Raw genomic sequence first — 14046 nt, forward strand, 5'->3', positions numbered from 1 at the left:
CTCGCGATTCCTCCATCCTTGCTAGGCATATATGCCAAACCGCTCGGACTCGTCATCTGCTCCTCCCCACGCGCTCCTTCGTTCCCTCCCCCTTGCCCTCCTTGCCGTCCTGCAGTCCCGCGCTATCGCCATCGCCCTGAGGTCTCGTGGCTGGCGCGGCCCGCCCCCGCCCGGCCGACGCGGCCCGCCCCTATCGCTCACTCAGCTGCCCCCCCCCCCCCACCCACCACCCGAGCTCCTCCCCGTCGATGTCGGCGCCGTGAGATCCCGCGGTCGGGGAGGCCCGGCCCCTGTTGTTCCTCACCAGCCGCCGCATTGGGGCTCGACAGAGCGGCACAGCCATGACCAGGCGGGCCAAGCCAGTGCGCGCCGCCTGCGGTCCTCCACCGGTGAGCGCGATTGAAGCCCTGCTGGAGCCTCCCTGGCCCTCCCCTGTGAGGTCTCACGGCGGCGCGGCCTCGCCGAACGTCGAGGAGTGTTGTGAGGGAGAGATTGAGGTGATTTTAGACAGTCAATTTGTAGAGACAATTTAGAGAGACTATTGGTTCCTCTACCTATTGACTGCATGGTATTATATATAGCTTATAAAAAAGTAGTACATATGCAGAGAAACTCTTGTTGTAATAGCCCATTTTTAGATATTTCTTTTTTTGGGCTGATTTATAGATATTCCTAAGTTTAGATTTTGAGGTCAGGATCACATATCCAGATATCCATATCCTACAGCTAAATTTGTATACAGCATAGGTGAGAAATAGAGCGGCCTATGTGCTCTTGTTTTTTTTTGAGCAAAGCCTATGTGGTCTTGTGGACTGCAACTTTTAAAATGGGCCGATAGCCTGAACAAAGTGATTTTTACCGCTACAAAATTGTGAGCCCACTGCCCACTCATTAGGCCTAATCAAAATATCGAATTGATAATCCCAAAACTTCATTGATTCAAGGGTTAATTGGCTCTGAGCCATTATAAAAGTTGGAAATGTGAACCGTGCCATTACTATTCTTGTAACAGAGTGGGTGCCATTATAATTGCAGCAGAGTTTGAACCGTGCCACTGGATACGGCCGACGCCTCTTTGGGCCCACCCGCAGGTGTATGGAGCCGGTTTGGGGCTGTACATATTTTCGTAGAGACCATATTGCCCCCGCCCCCATCCCCTCCATGAGTGGATAACACCCGCTGGCTCACGCTGCTCTGTTCTCAGCCGCATTCCCATCCCCCTGCCCTAACCCTAGGAGCGGCGGCTGGCTGCTCCTTCACCGGCGGTGGGCTGCTCCTACACCGGCGGGCGGCAACACACCTGGCGCTACGAGGAGCTTGGTGGCGGCGAGCTTCTTCTCCGGCAGGCGCGACCTTTCTGTGGGGAGATGGCGAGCGGTTCCTCTTCTACGCCGACCCAGATGGGCGACCTCCCTAGGATTGACTGCCCCAAGTGCAAGATCAGAGTGATTAGATGCAGGAACAAGAACAATGATGTGTACTACAAGTGCCCCAACCATTTCCCGGTAACTGTTCTTCATTTTTTTTGTTTGTTAAGTGTCTGTGCTTGGATTGAGAATGATTGGAATGACCCATTGTTGTTGTAGCAGGACAATAAGCAGGGTCCATACTACTGGTTTGAGGAGCCCTATGTGGAGTACTTGCGCTGCAATCACCCAGAGTTGCTGATCTTGGGTCATGGCGCAGAAGAGAAAACAGGAGCACAAACCAGGCCAGAAGAGGCCCATGGTGATCTCAGACTACAGATGTCTGAGTTGAAGCTGCAAATGTGTGAAGTGAAGTTCCAGATGTCTGAGTTGAAGGTGCAGCTTGGAGAAGTGATGCTCAAGATGATGCAAGCAAAGGAAGAGATCAAGGAAGAGATTGCTAAGGGAAATAAGCCGTGGCATTGAGTAATGTAGTGGTCATGTAATGTAGTGGTAATGTAATGTAGCTTCATGATGTGATCTGAATGGACCTATGATGTTATCTTTGAACAAGCTACCTTTCAATGCAATGTACCTGTAATGTCTAATTTTCAGTGCATTTTAGTAGTATCTTTGTTTGAGATGTGGACATGTGTAGTAAGACATGACCATGAATGAGATGTTAAAATTCAGACCTCGAGCATAGTTTAACTGAACTATGCAGGGTTTGACAGAACATATTGAGACAAGACATATGTCCACAAATTCAACACATCCAGTTGCATAGTTTGACAGAACACATGCAGGTCCATGGTTCACAGGCAGACAACAGGTCCAAGTGGTCCATTCAGAAGCAAATAATACATACAGATGGTCTGTTCATGCAGACAACAAAAGGTACATGGTTCAAAGATAGAGAACACATGTTTACAACAAAATGCATAGAGAAGGTCATCTACTCCACGCCCAGCCAGCCCTTGAGGCTTCTCACCACTCTTGCTTCAGGTGCACTAGCGGCCTTCTTTAGCTTCTTCTTCAGCGGAGTCTTCTTCTTCTTACCAGGAGTCTTCTTCTTCTCCTTCTTCTTTTTTGTACATGTCTTCTGCTTTTTCTGTTTTGGTGGTGTGCTTGGACCTTCATCTTCTTCCCTCCCCCTGCAACACAGATGGTACTGTTAGTTAAGAAGATTCTCATGTACAATCACTACTAGATAGGGGTTAGAAGGAGTACCCTACCTTTTGAGTGATGCTTGTGTAGAAGCATCACTCAAAATGGCCAAATCCTTTGCACCTTTTGCACCTCACTTTTTTTCCTGTTGGCCCTTTGTTTCATAGTTCCTCTGATCCTGACCACTCTAGGTCTGCCTGGTGACCTCTTCTGTAAAGGTGGAAATAATTTGAAGCCTAGATCAATTTCAGTTATCAGGCATTGGAGGAACAGCATCAACATAAGCTACTCTGAACTTGGCAACAGAGTAGTATTCATGCACATAGTCTTTGATTTGCAATCTGTTGGTCAGGATCCAAGTCAGAGCATACCTACACGGTTTACTAGTCACTTGCCATGCCCTGCAGCTGCATTTGTGGTTCACAAGGTCCACAGTATGCCTTTTGGTGTTGTTCCAGTCATCAAGCAAGGTAACCTCAGCAAAATCTTCATCACTTATTGCCACCTTTACCACTTTCAAGTTGTTTGTGATTAGGTTAAGTTCCTTTATAACATTTGGCAAAATTTCATCTGCCATTGCCTTTCCAATATTTCTCCTAAGATACATCTTCTGCATAACCATCTCCCTAATCCCATCAACTAACGCATGAATGAGCAGCCCTTTCATGTCTTTCACTTGACTATTGAAGCTTTCTGCTACATTATTTGTCAGGTAGTTACATTTGCTAAGCTCAGAGAAGCCACACCTGTACCAGATTCTGCTGTGGTAGTCTTGCAAATATTGTATAGCATCTGGAGCAAAATCATAAATCTTCTGCATGTGCCACTTGAACAGCCCCTCAGTGTAGCTCCTTGCAACAGGGTACAGGTGTGTTGTGAAAACATCACCTGTGTAGTGCTTCATGAAGTTGGCATACAAATGTCTCATACATTCTCTGTTCTCAGCCTCTGGGAAAACAGCACTAACAGCCTTCTCCAAACCCTTGCAAGCATCTGTACATATCACAAGTCCTTAGGGATCCCAACTGCCCTTCTCAAGTTCGTCATGAACCATATCCAATTGTCCTCATTTTCAGAGTCAACAACAGCATAGGCAATGCAATACAACCAGTAATATTAGCAATAAATACCATATACTTGCAAACTGCATGAATATAACAGGATTAGTTATATACCTGTATTGTTTTCTTATCATGCAGCCTTGAAGCATGAATACGCCAAGGATAGCTAGGGTGCGCACACCTTGCAATAAATCTGGTACGATCAGACTTCCTTCCCTTTGCAAATTCAAAGCCAGTCTTCACTGCATAGTGTGTAATTGCTTTCCTGAATGCATCAATGTCAGGAAAGAAGGCACCTTTCTCTATTTTTGGGTTCTCTGGATCATGTAGAACCCTTATCTCCTCTGGATTTGCATCAATAACCTCTGCTTCAGGAGGTATGGCTCCTTCACCAGAAGCACATTCATTTGGATCATCATTAGTAGGTTGTGCATTGAAAGTAGATTGTGCAAGTGGAATTGGAATGTAGAAATGCTCATCATTGGTACCCACATACTCTTCAGCATTATCAAATATGTCAGGCTGTTGTTCAGCCTCTGGTTCTGCAATTGCTATTTGTGGTGGTGCAGCATTTGCAGGGGAGTCAGGTGGAATAACAACTAGGGGTTCAGTCAGCTTTTCTAAAGCATTCTGCAATGGATCTTCTGCTAGGCTATGTTGTTCTGATATACTATGGTGCTGAAACCCCTGAAATGAGGTTTTCTCCACCACAACTAAAAGGACCTTGCAATGCATCTCAATCTTATATATTTCAAACATGTTTTGGAATTGATTATCATCTACAATCATTACATCCTCTCCCAAATTCTTGTCAAAGTACCAAATGGTTCCCATCTGGTTAGAGCTCCAACTTACCTTTTCACATAGGTTAGAAACCAGCCTTTCAAATGTAATCGTGCCTACCTCCATAGACCATTTAACATCCTTTCCCTTACAGTAAATTTTTTTCCTTCACTGTCTTTCGTCATAAATGCTTGAACTTTGATCTCTAATGAAAACATTGTATTCCTAGAACAACAACCAAAACAGACAAGCATGAATTGCAATAAAAATGCAGCGCAATACTAATTTCTCAGCCATAATGTGCACCTTAACGACTAGTCCACGATGCAAACACATGTGCGTACCACGAATTCAACAGCCAACCGGGTTGTACAGAGCTTACCTGGAGGCGTCGGCTTCTAGCGGCGCCGGCGCCGCCGCCGCAGCTCAGACGTCGTCGCTGCTCTTCTTCATGCCCGCTGCACCTGACCAGCCTCCAGCTTCATGCTCCGATGATGCTCCACCCCTTCGCTGCTTAGCGCCGCGCCGTCGCCGTACCTTCTGCCGGTGAAGGCTGTGGCGGCGCTCTTATTCTAGGGATAGGGATTGGGTCGATGCGGGCGGTGGGGGATGCGTCTGGATAGAGGGGCGGGTGTTATCCACTCACGGAGGGGATGGGGGCGGGGGCAATTCGGTCTCTACGAAAATATGTACAGCCCCAAATCGGCTCCATACGCCTGCGGGTGGGCTCAAAGAGGCGTCGGCCGTATCTAGCGGCACGGTTCAATCTCTGCTGCAATTGTAATGACACTCACTCTGTTAAAAAATAGTAGTGGCACGGTTCACATTTCCAACTTTTATAATGGCTCACAGACAATTAAGGGAAAATTGGCTTGGGGACATCCATCAAACATGTCTTTTGCCCTAGGACATTAATAAAAAATGTCTTTGCTGTTGGACACTATAATTCTACATCCATTTGCTGTTGGACACTGTAAGGAGTATTCTATTCAATTTAATTGGAAATCAAAAGGAATGGAAATTTTACCCCTGTCTGGGCCCAGATGACCTTATCCTATCGCATCGTCCTCACTCTCATGAACTTCCAGAGGGACATGTCGGCCTCGCCGCCGCCTTCCAACTCAGAGCTCTCGAAGTACGTCACGATGGCCCAGCTCGTCGTGCTGCTGCTCGGCGGGATTGAGCACGGCAGTTGCCGGAATCGAGCACTGCGGCCCCCCGCGTGCCACCAGGAGAAGGAAGGTCACCGGGAACGGCTGTGGCTTGGGCGGCTCGCCATGGCTGCTGCGCAGCACACGGGGGAGGAGAGAGCCCCAAGAGAGGCAGTCAGGCACGGCGAGGCCGACATGCAGCTTGGGCGGTCACCATAGCCGATGCAGCGATGCTCTCAGCCCAGGTCCAGGCGCGGGGAGGGAGGGGCCTCGGGCGCAAGGCACAAGCAGCTGTTCGCAGGCGCGAGGGAGGAGTGCCCGAGAGGGAGGGCAGCTCCAGCTGTCATTGTTGGGGAAGATGGAGTGGCCGGCGCGGGGAGGAAGGCGGCTCCAAGCGGGTCCTCAAGAGTGCGAGGGAGGAGTGGGAGGGCGGCTCAGCCTGCCATTGTTGGGGAAGATGGAGCGGGCGGTGGCGGTCCGGCGACGAGCTCGCCCGCTTGTACTTTGGAGTCGAGTCAGGCAAGTACAAGAGAAACAAAGGGTAGATTAGTGAATTCAAGTGGATTTATAATAACGTCGAATATAATAATGGATCCAATGTCCTACAACAAATTGACATAAAATTGTAGTGTGTCGTAGCAAATTCATAGTGTCTTGTAGCAAAAGACACATTCTAGCGATTTCCACGGGCCAATTTTCCCGACAATTAACCCTTGATTCAATCCCCGCCCGGCCCCGCCCCACCCCGAGTGACCGAGTCCCAAGTCGAGACGCCCCTCTTCTCCGCAGCCGCCACATCCATGGCGTCCGCCGAAACCCTAGCACGCTCCCCCTCCTCCGACCCACCCCGCGACGCCCCGTCGGAGCCCCACCGGGACCCCTCCTCAGAGCCCCACGGCAACGGAGATGGCTCCGGCGCAGGCGCCGGGGACTCCTCCTCCCGCCGCCGTCGCCGCAGCCGCTGGGAGCAGTCCAGCGACGACTCCGCCGCCAACAACTCCGGGGGCGAGGGCGGGGCCGGGGGCCGGAAGCGCAGGACGCGCTGGGCCGAGGAGGAGTCGCGGCCGGCCATCGCGCTCCCGGACTTCTTGAAGGACTTCGCCGCCGAGATGGACCCCGAGGTGCACGCCCTCAACGCGCGCCTGCTCGAGATCTCGCGCCTGCTGCAGTCGGGCCTCCCGCTCGACGACCGCCCCGAGGGCGCGCGCTCGCCGTCGCCCGAGCCCGTCTACGACAACCTCGGCGTCCGCATCAACACCCGCGAGTACCGCGCCCGGGAGCGCCTCAACCGCGAGAGGCAGGAGATCATCTCCCAGCTCATCCGCCGCAACCCCGCCTTCAAGCCACCCTCCGACTACCGCCCGCCCAGGCTCCAGAAGAAGCTCTACATCCCCATGAAGGAGTACCCGGGGTACAATTTCATCGGGCTCATCATCGGCCCGCGCGGCAACACGCAGAAGCGGATGGAGAAGGAGACTGGTGCCAAGATCGTCATCAGGGGGAAGGGTAGCGTCAAGGAAGGGAAGCTGTTGCAGAAGAGGGACCTCAAGCCGGATCCCAGCGAGAATGAGGACCTCCATGTGCTTGTTGAGGCGGAGACACAGGAGGCGTTGGATGCAGCTGCTGGGATGGTGGAGAAGCTGCTGACCCCAGTGGATGAGGTTCTGAACGAGCACAAGCGGCAGCAGCTCCGGGAGCTCGCCGCGCTCAATGGAACAATTAGGGATGATGAGTTTTGCAGGACATGTGGGGAGCCTGGTCACCGGCAGTATGCTTGCCCCAATAAGATGACCACGTTTAAGAGTGATGTGCAGTGCAAGATCTGTGGCGATGGTGGGCACCCAACAATTGATTGTCCGGTCAAGGGCACGTCTGGGAAGAAGATGGATGATGAATACCAGAACTTCCTGGCTGAGCTTGGTGGTGGGAGTGCGCCTGAGTCCATGACAAATTCTGGTGGCCCAATGTTGGCTCTTACAGGAAGTGGTGGTAGTGGTGGCGCTTCTGCTGGTAGTGGGAGTAACCCGCCTTGGTCTGCTGGTGGTGATGGGGCTGCCACTGGGGCCAATGGCATCAAGAAAGACTACGACGAGACAAATCTGTATATTGGGTATTTACCACCTACAATGGATGATGCAGGACTGATCAGTCTGTTTTCACAATTTGGGGATATTGTTACGGCTAAGGTGATCAAGGATCGAAACACTGGGCATAGCAAAGGATATGGATTTGTCAAGTATTCATACATCTCACAAGCTAATGCAGCGATTGCTGCAATGAATGGTCACCATCTGGAAGGCAGAGTTATTGCAGTTAGAGTTGCAGGCAAGCCTCCGCAGCCAGCACCGCCAGTGTCAGCACCACCGTCGTATCCTCCTACTGATCCTGCTTCTGGTGGCTATTCCTCCCAATCCTACATGGGAGCACCACCTCCACCTCCACCTCCACCAGGAAGTTATGCTCCAGTTCCATGGGGGCACCCACCACCATATGCTTCATATCCTCCGCCGCCACCAGGCTCTAGCGTCTACAATCCTGCACCCCCTGCACCAGGTCAGACAGCCCCACCTCCATATGGTGTGCAGTATCATCCACCACCACCACCCCCAGTAGCTCCTATCCCTCCACCAGGCACTGCTCCATCAAGTGATGGAGCTCAGAATTACCCCCCTGGTGTAACACCACCGAGTTCTGGTGCACCCACTCACCCTGCCCCAACTCCAGTATATGCATCCTCCGGCGCACCACACGCACCACCAATGTACCCTCCACCATCATATAGTTATTCCCCATACTATCCTACATATCAGCCACTGCCTCCACCACCACCACCACCAGCAGCTAGTGTCGATCCCTCTCAGAGTATTGCAACTGCACCTTGGGCTACCCACAATGCAGCGCCGCCACCACCGCTACCTTTGTCCTCCACCACCGACCAGCCAGCTTCCCATGGTGCTGATGCAGAGTATGACAAGTTTATGTCGGAGATGAAGTGATATGAGCTAAGCTTCGGTGATTCTTATTCCAACAAAGGGCAAAAGGTAACTTAACATGATCCTTTTTTTTTCTATTAACTGCACAAGTTACAGTGTGGTATGATTTGCTATTTATTTCACCAGGAGGACCGTGTTTTACTTATTTCATGTTTTCATTATACTGTTATAATACATTTGGTCATTGTGCTATTGAGACTAACAGGCAATATACTTATATGTTATCCAATGTTTGGATGAACTCGACGAATTATGCACAGCAGAGTCATACAAGATTTCTAATCTTTTTTGTGTAGTGAGGATAATTTTTTAGATGTTGGTTTTTAATAAACCATATTGCCAAAAATGTTGGTTTTTACTAAACCATATTGCCCCTGATGTCTAGGCTAGGACTAACATGCTCACTGCTTGTCTCTAGGATGGTTAGTTAGTCAGTAAAACTCTTCGCGAAACAACATTCAGTTTTGATAGGATATGATATTCTCAGATTTTTTTTATCTAGAAAGGAACTCCAACTGGATATTTTTGTAGGATATGATATAATGCACTTTCTTACCCACTGTAGTAGATAAATAATTTTTTTAATAGATTAGATGCTTGCTTTATGCTTCTCCCCATTGTTTCTATGTGCAATGATTTAAACTAGACCTCACCTTTTCTATGTTGTCTCAACTTTTTTGACAGGCTTGATCTTTCTTGGAGCTTATACCGACCTGATTTATTTCTTGTTGGAAGTTTGGGACTCACATCTTAACCTTGCTGTGTGCTGTTGTGACCATTGCAGAGGTTGCATGCTTAAGAAAGCATGAAGCATCTCAGCAGGCATCGGAATATTTGCTATCTCCTGGAACTGTTTTAAGGAACCTTTTACTAATGTTTTTGTTATGATATTTCTTGTCATTATTTGAGATTACCTTGTGATGTTACTTAATGCTCCATTGTTTGACGACCCTTATAAGTGTTATTCTCACTCTATTGTTCATATATTATGTTCTTCCCCTTTATTTGGTAAGTGCTAGCAATCCTCAACATCAGGAGCAGAAAAGTTTGCTGCCCGTTGCTAGTTGGTATATGACTTTGAATTGCATGTTTGGCATCTGATGAATCTATCAAGCTAAATCTTACGTCTTTGCCTAAGTTGTTTGGCAGTTTTCATGACAGATTGGCACAGGCAGCCTGAGTTCTCAGTGCATGATAAATACCAGGTATAATGAAGATGGTGTGAATTGTTCTATGGTACCTAACACTTACAATTTGATTTCTTCTTACATTTCCAACTGATAAACACAGTACTGAGTTTCTTGCTGTTGGTAGTTGATGTGTGCAGGCTATCAAAGCATTACATACCATGCTGGAAATCTTCAGCACAGAACTTACAGATAGATATTTTATATTGCTAACATTGTTGGAACTTTTGTTTGTGGTTCAAGTAGGATGGCATGCAGGATTTAGTCGCTCAAGATGCATATTGTCATCTGAAGGTTTGGAAGGTAGTTAGCAGAGATTAGGATTTTTGTGATGTATTGGAAGGAAAGTAGGATATTATTATATTCTTATCCTAGTCAAAGGATGTGATAGTCAGTAATCACAATTAGCATTAGCTACCAATATCACGTTGCAGTTATGCCATCTAGGTGGCATTGCTTCATAGTTTTGTAGGTGTTATCTGCTCTGTTTTCCTGTTGTTTCAAAGCTTTTTTTTTCCAGTGTGCTGTAGATGGAATGATGTAAGGATTAATGGTACAGTTTTATTTTCTATTTGCTACCTTTATCCTTTGCTTTGCCAATTTAAGGTGAGCCTCCCTAGCTTTAGATGGTGGTTTTATTACTGTGGGTGGTGGTTATTTTTTATTTAATTTTTGGTGATGGATGTTTCTTCAAGGTTGTTATGTCAGCTGGGACACAACCTCACAGTTATTGATCCAACATTACAATAGATATTGACTGCATATGCAATTTGATGTGATCTTGAATCTGGGCATTAGCCACCTCAATTTGCACTAAATTTTTTATATAGGGTTTCATCTATTATTAGCAAGTGGAACATGAACTGCACCTGTTCATACTGGGATTCCTTTGAATAGTTTCAGTTTGTTGCTGTTAAAAATTGATAGTTAACTCAAAATAAAATGGAATTATTGTAGTCTTGTGGCATCTGATTTATTTCTTTAATAATATGTGACTGCCCCACTAATTTCAATATGAGGTACTAGTGTCATGGTCTGTTATTTTTCTGTTTGTGTGATATGTGATGCTTGGAACTGAGAATCATTGCAGATTATTTTGTTGCATGTGCATTGTTTAGTTTCGCCATTTTTGTATGTATATGGTGCTAATGATCTTCAGGCCTGAGACAGATTTTGATTTGTGTATTCTACTTGGCATTGATTAAGTTATGCATCTGGATTGCTAGTGAGAATCACAGGCGTGAATGCATGATCGACTGCCAATCTGCCATACTGAAAGACAGCACACTCTGATGTGGCAGATGAGATGTCCTGTGTATGTCGATTTGTGGCATCACTATATTAGTGTTCTGTTATTTTTGGTTTAATTTGTTAGTTTCCGATTGGGCGTAGCATTAGTGAGCAGTTAATTTAGCAGGGCTGTCGGGTGTGTATGCCTGCTGTGCGACTGTCATTAGCTGGTTGAAACCTGCATAATTTTGTCGGGCTGTTGTACCAGTGAGCGCTAATATTAGTTGAAAGTTATAAGGGATATGCTGAATAAGTCACCTGGCGATAATGTCTCTGCCCATGCTTTTTGACGGAGCAATAATGGAACTGTGTGAATGCACCGGGCAATGGAGTTTTCCCATTGTCTTGTTTTGTGAGTCTACACAGCAACAGCAGACAGTAAATAAATCACCTTAGCAGCGTTTGTATGGGCGCTACGGTGTAAAGTTGAAGGGTTTTTTTTTCTATTGATTAACCATCAGGAGCCCTGCTATTCTTGTTTAAGATGGAGAAAGCAATGCAGGTTTACGTAGATTGTTATTACATGATTTAAAGATGAAGAGAACTCGAAACATATCAGTCCTTGCCGCCTTGACTCCAGTCGCACCTTAGAGTTTAGAGCATCTTGAAGAGTGTCCAAAATTAGCTTTCTAAAATCAATTTTTTGGATATTCCAGAGAAATTTCATACTCCAGCAGTAACTTAGAAACCTTTCTAAAATTCCTGCGCGTCCAATACTTCTCCCATCTCGTCCCAGATTTCGGCTTGCTCTCGGCGCACCCAATCCTGACGCTCATGGGGATCCTCACCAAAATCTTCATGCACAAGTGTTTCTTAGCAGCTGTTTCCACTTTCCAGGCCGTGGTGACCTCCCTTCCGAAGACTACGATTCGCTTCAAATTGAACAGCTCGTACATTTTTTGATGTGCACTAGTTGATGTCTCACTGACTTGAGAGGATTTCTACTAAGTGTGCTGTGGTACTTACTCCTAGAACCTGTAGCGTGGCAAAAGAAAAGGATTGCTGGTCCAGCAGAATTCAGTGTTATGATCTTGCGTCGGCCATACTTGGAAAAAAAACAGCGCATTTTTAGGAAAAGGAGGTCCCGCATGGGATGATATATATGGCAGGTTTTAAGACTTTTGGGAACAAAAAAATAGCTACTGTTGGAGAAAAGCCTGTTTTTTTAGCCCAAAATCTTTTGGGTTACACTGCTAATTTCTATGTACAAGTTTGCCTGCTGTTACTACTATAATTTCTGACTCGACTACAGCAGCCATGCGGAGAATTTGTTCTTCGCAAGATGGCTTTGCTGCTCGAAAGCTCTTAGCTCTGCACTGCTATCTCAAAGCTGCACGAACCCAATGGCGATCCTTTTTGGATTTCCGACAAAGTAGGAGTCGGTTACATGGAGTCACCCTACAACTCTACACGTAACCGATCTCCTTTGATACAAGTAAAGTAGTTGCCAATACTCTATATCATATACGCCGTGGGGTGGGAAGCCTGAGAGCACCCGGCTGTTCACATAGCGACACGCGTCTGATTTGGAGAGAGCGAGGACCGGCCTCGGAGAGAAACGCTCGACGCGGGGCGTGGAATCGTCGCACGCACATGCCGCGTCCGCACCGCCTTGGCTGCGCGGTGGGCCCGCCGGGCCCACATTTTCTATGTGTGTCCATGATTAGTCAGTCCTCCCACTGCTCTCCAATGGTGTCATCGTCCATCGCCGCCCTCTTCTTCGCCGCCTTGGCTCTCCCCGCCGGCGTCGGCGCGCCGACAGCGGCTGGTTGTGGTGGCGGCGGCGGCGGCGGCAGCGAAGCGCCGGTACAAGGGGACGGCGAGGAGGGAGGCGGCGCTGGCGGTGGGAGCCTGCCAGCGTGACCGCCGCCACCGCGCGCGCGCCGCCCGGACGCCTGCCGGCGGGGTCGCCGCCGTGCCGGGGAGAAGTGGAGGACGGAGAAGGCACGCCACTAGGAGTGGGAAGACTAGAGAGGAGGTGCGAGATGCGAGCAGACGGGGATCCGCCTCCTCCTGCACCGCGAGATCGGGATTCGCCGCCACGAGTTCCTCTGGGGGCGGGGCGGCAGACGCGGGGCATGGGCGGCCTGCTTCGGCGAGCTGCGAGCTGGGACCGGGGGGAGCCGCCGCCGCGTGCCATCAGGGGAGCCGCCACCGCCGCGCGCTGCAGGGGAAGCAACCACCGCCATGCGCCGCCGGGGCGAGCCGCCGCCGCGCGCTGGTCTTGGCTCCCGGCTCTGGGGGGAGCCGGCCGAGCGGTGACGGCCCGGCGGACTGGCGGCGGCGGCGACTCTGGCTAGAGGCCGGCGGGGTGGGAGACCGGGAGCCGGGTCCGGGAGGGAGACCGGGAGCTGGGTCCGGTTCCGGGTCGGGGGAGACACCGCGTGGTGGACGGTGGGGTGGTGGGATTGGGGCTGGGCGGCTGGCAGCGTGGTTTTTTAGCTAGGGTTAGGTTATTGGGCTTGGATTTGCCGGTGGGCTCGGTTCTTCGGTTAACCGAGTCCAAGAACCGATAAACCGTACGGTTGAACCGAACTTGGAATCGAAATTCTCGGTTCTGATTCTTTAGGTTCCGGTTCTTGGTTCTTTCGGTTCGGTCCTCAGTTCTCGATTAAATTTGCCCACCTCGACTGAATGCGACGAGCATTTTTTATCGTAGTGACTGCCTGTGCCTGGTGAGGGCAACTCAAAATTGATAGCATCCACTTATGTGTTTTATAAGATTGATTGCAATTCAAAACCGGAAGGTGTACATGTTTGAGGAAAAAAATTCCATACCAAATACGTACGAATATTGAGTGTTTTGTTGTCACACCATCTGAACTACATACAAATTTACTATTATTGTACACACAACATATTTATCGACCATGGAAGGAGCAAACTAGGAGTGCTTGGTTCACCTGGAGCTGACACGTGCCCCTGCCTAACCCGACGCGGGCTCTGCATTTCGGCCCACCACAGCCAACCGCCTTCGCCAGCCTAGCCCACAAGCACAGTGACAACCC

At 49.0% G+C, this 14046-nt stretch overlaps 1 protein-coding gene across 1 annotated transcript; it reads left to right on the top strand.

Annotated features, from left to right (window-relative positions):
* Window positions 1–6279: 6279 nt before the first annotated feature.
* Window positions 6280–10348, top strand: LOC120640722 (splicing factor-like protein 1). The gene is made up of 2 exons (XM_039916637.1): window positions 6280–8609; window positions 9246–10348. The coding sequence occupies exon 1, from the start codon at window positions 6369–6371 to the stop codon at window positions 8562–8564; it is 2196 nt and encodes a 731-aa protein (XP_039772571.1). The 5' UTR covers window positions 6280–6368; the 3' UTR covers window positions 8565–8609; window positions 9246–10348.
* The last annotated feature ends 3698 nt before the right edge of the window (window positions 10349–14046 follow it).

Source organism: Panicum virgatum, chromosome 7K, assembly GCF_016808335.1.
Source record: "Panicum virgatum strain AP13 chromosome 7K, P.virgatum_v5, whole genome shotgun sequence".
Taxonomy (NCBI): domain Eukaryota; kingdom Viridiplantae; phylum Streptophyta; class Magnoliopsida; order Poales; family Poaceae; genus Panicum; species Panicum virgatum.

Bases quoted from the DNA above. Each gene is read 5' to 3' on its own strand.
- LOC120640722 (XM_039916637.1), top strand. From the start codon at position 6,369: ATGGCGTCCGCCGAAACCCTAGCACGCTCCCCCTCCTCCGACCCACCC.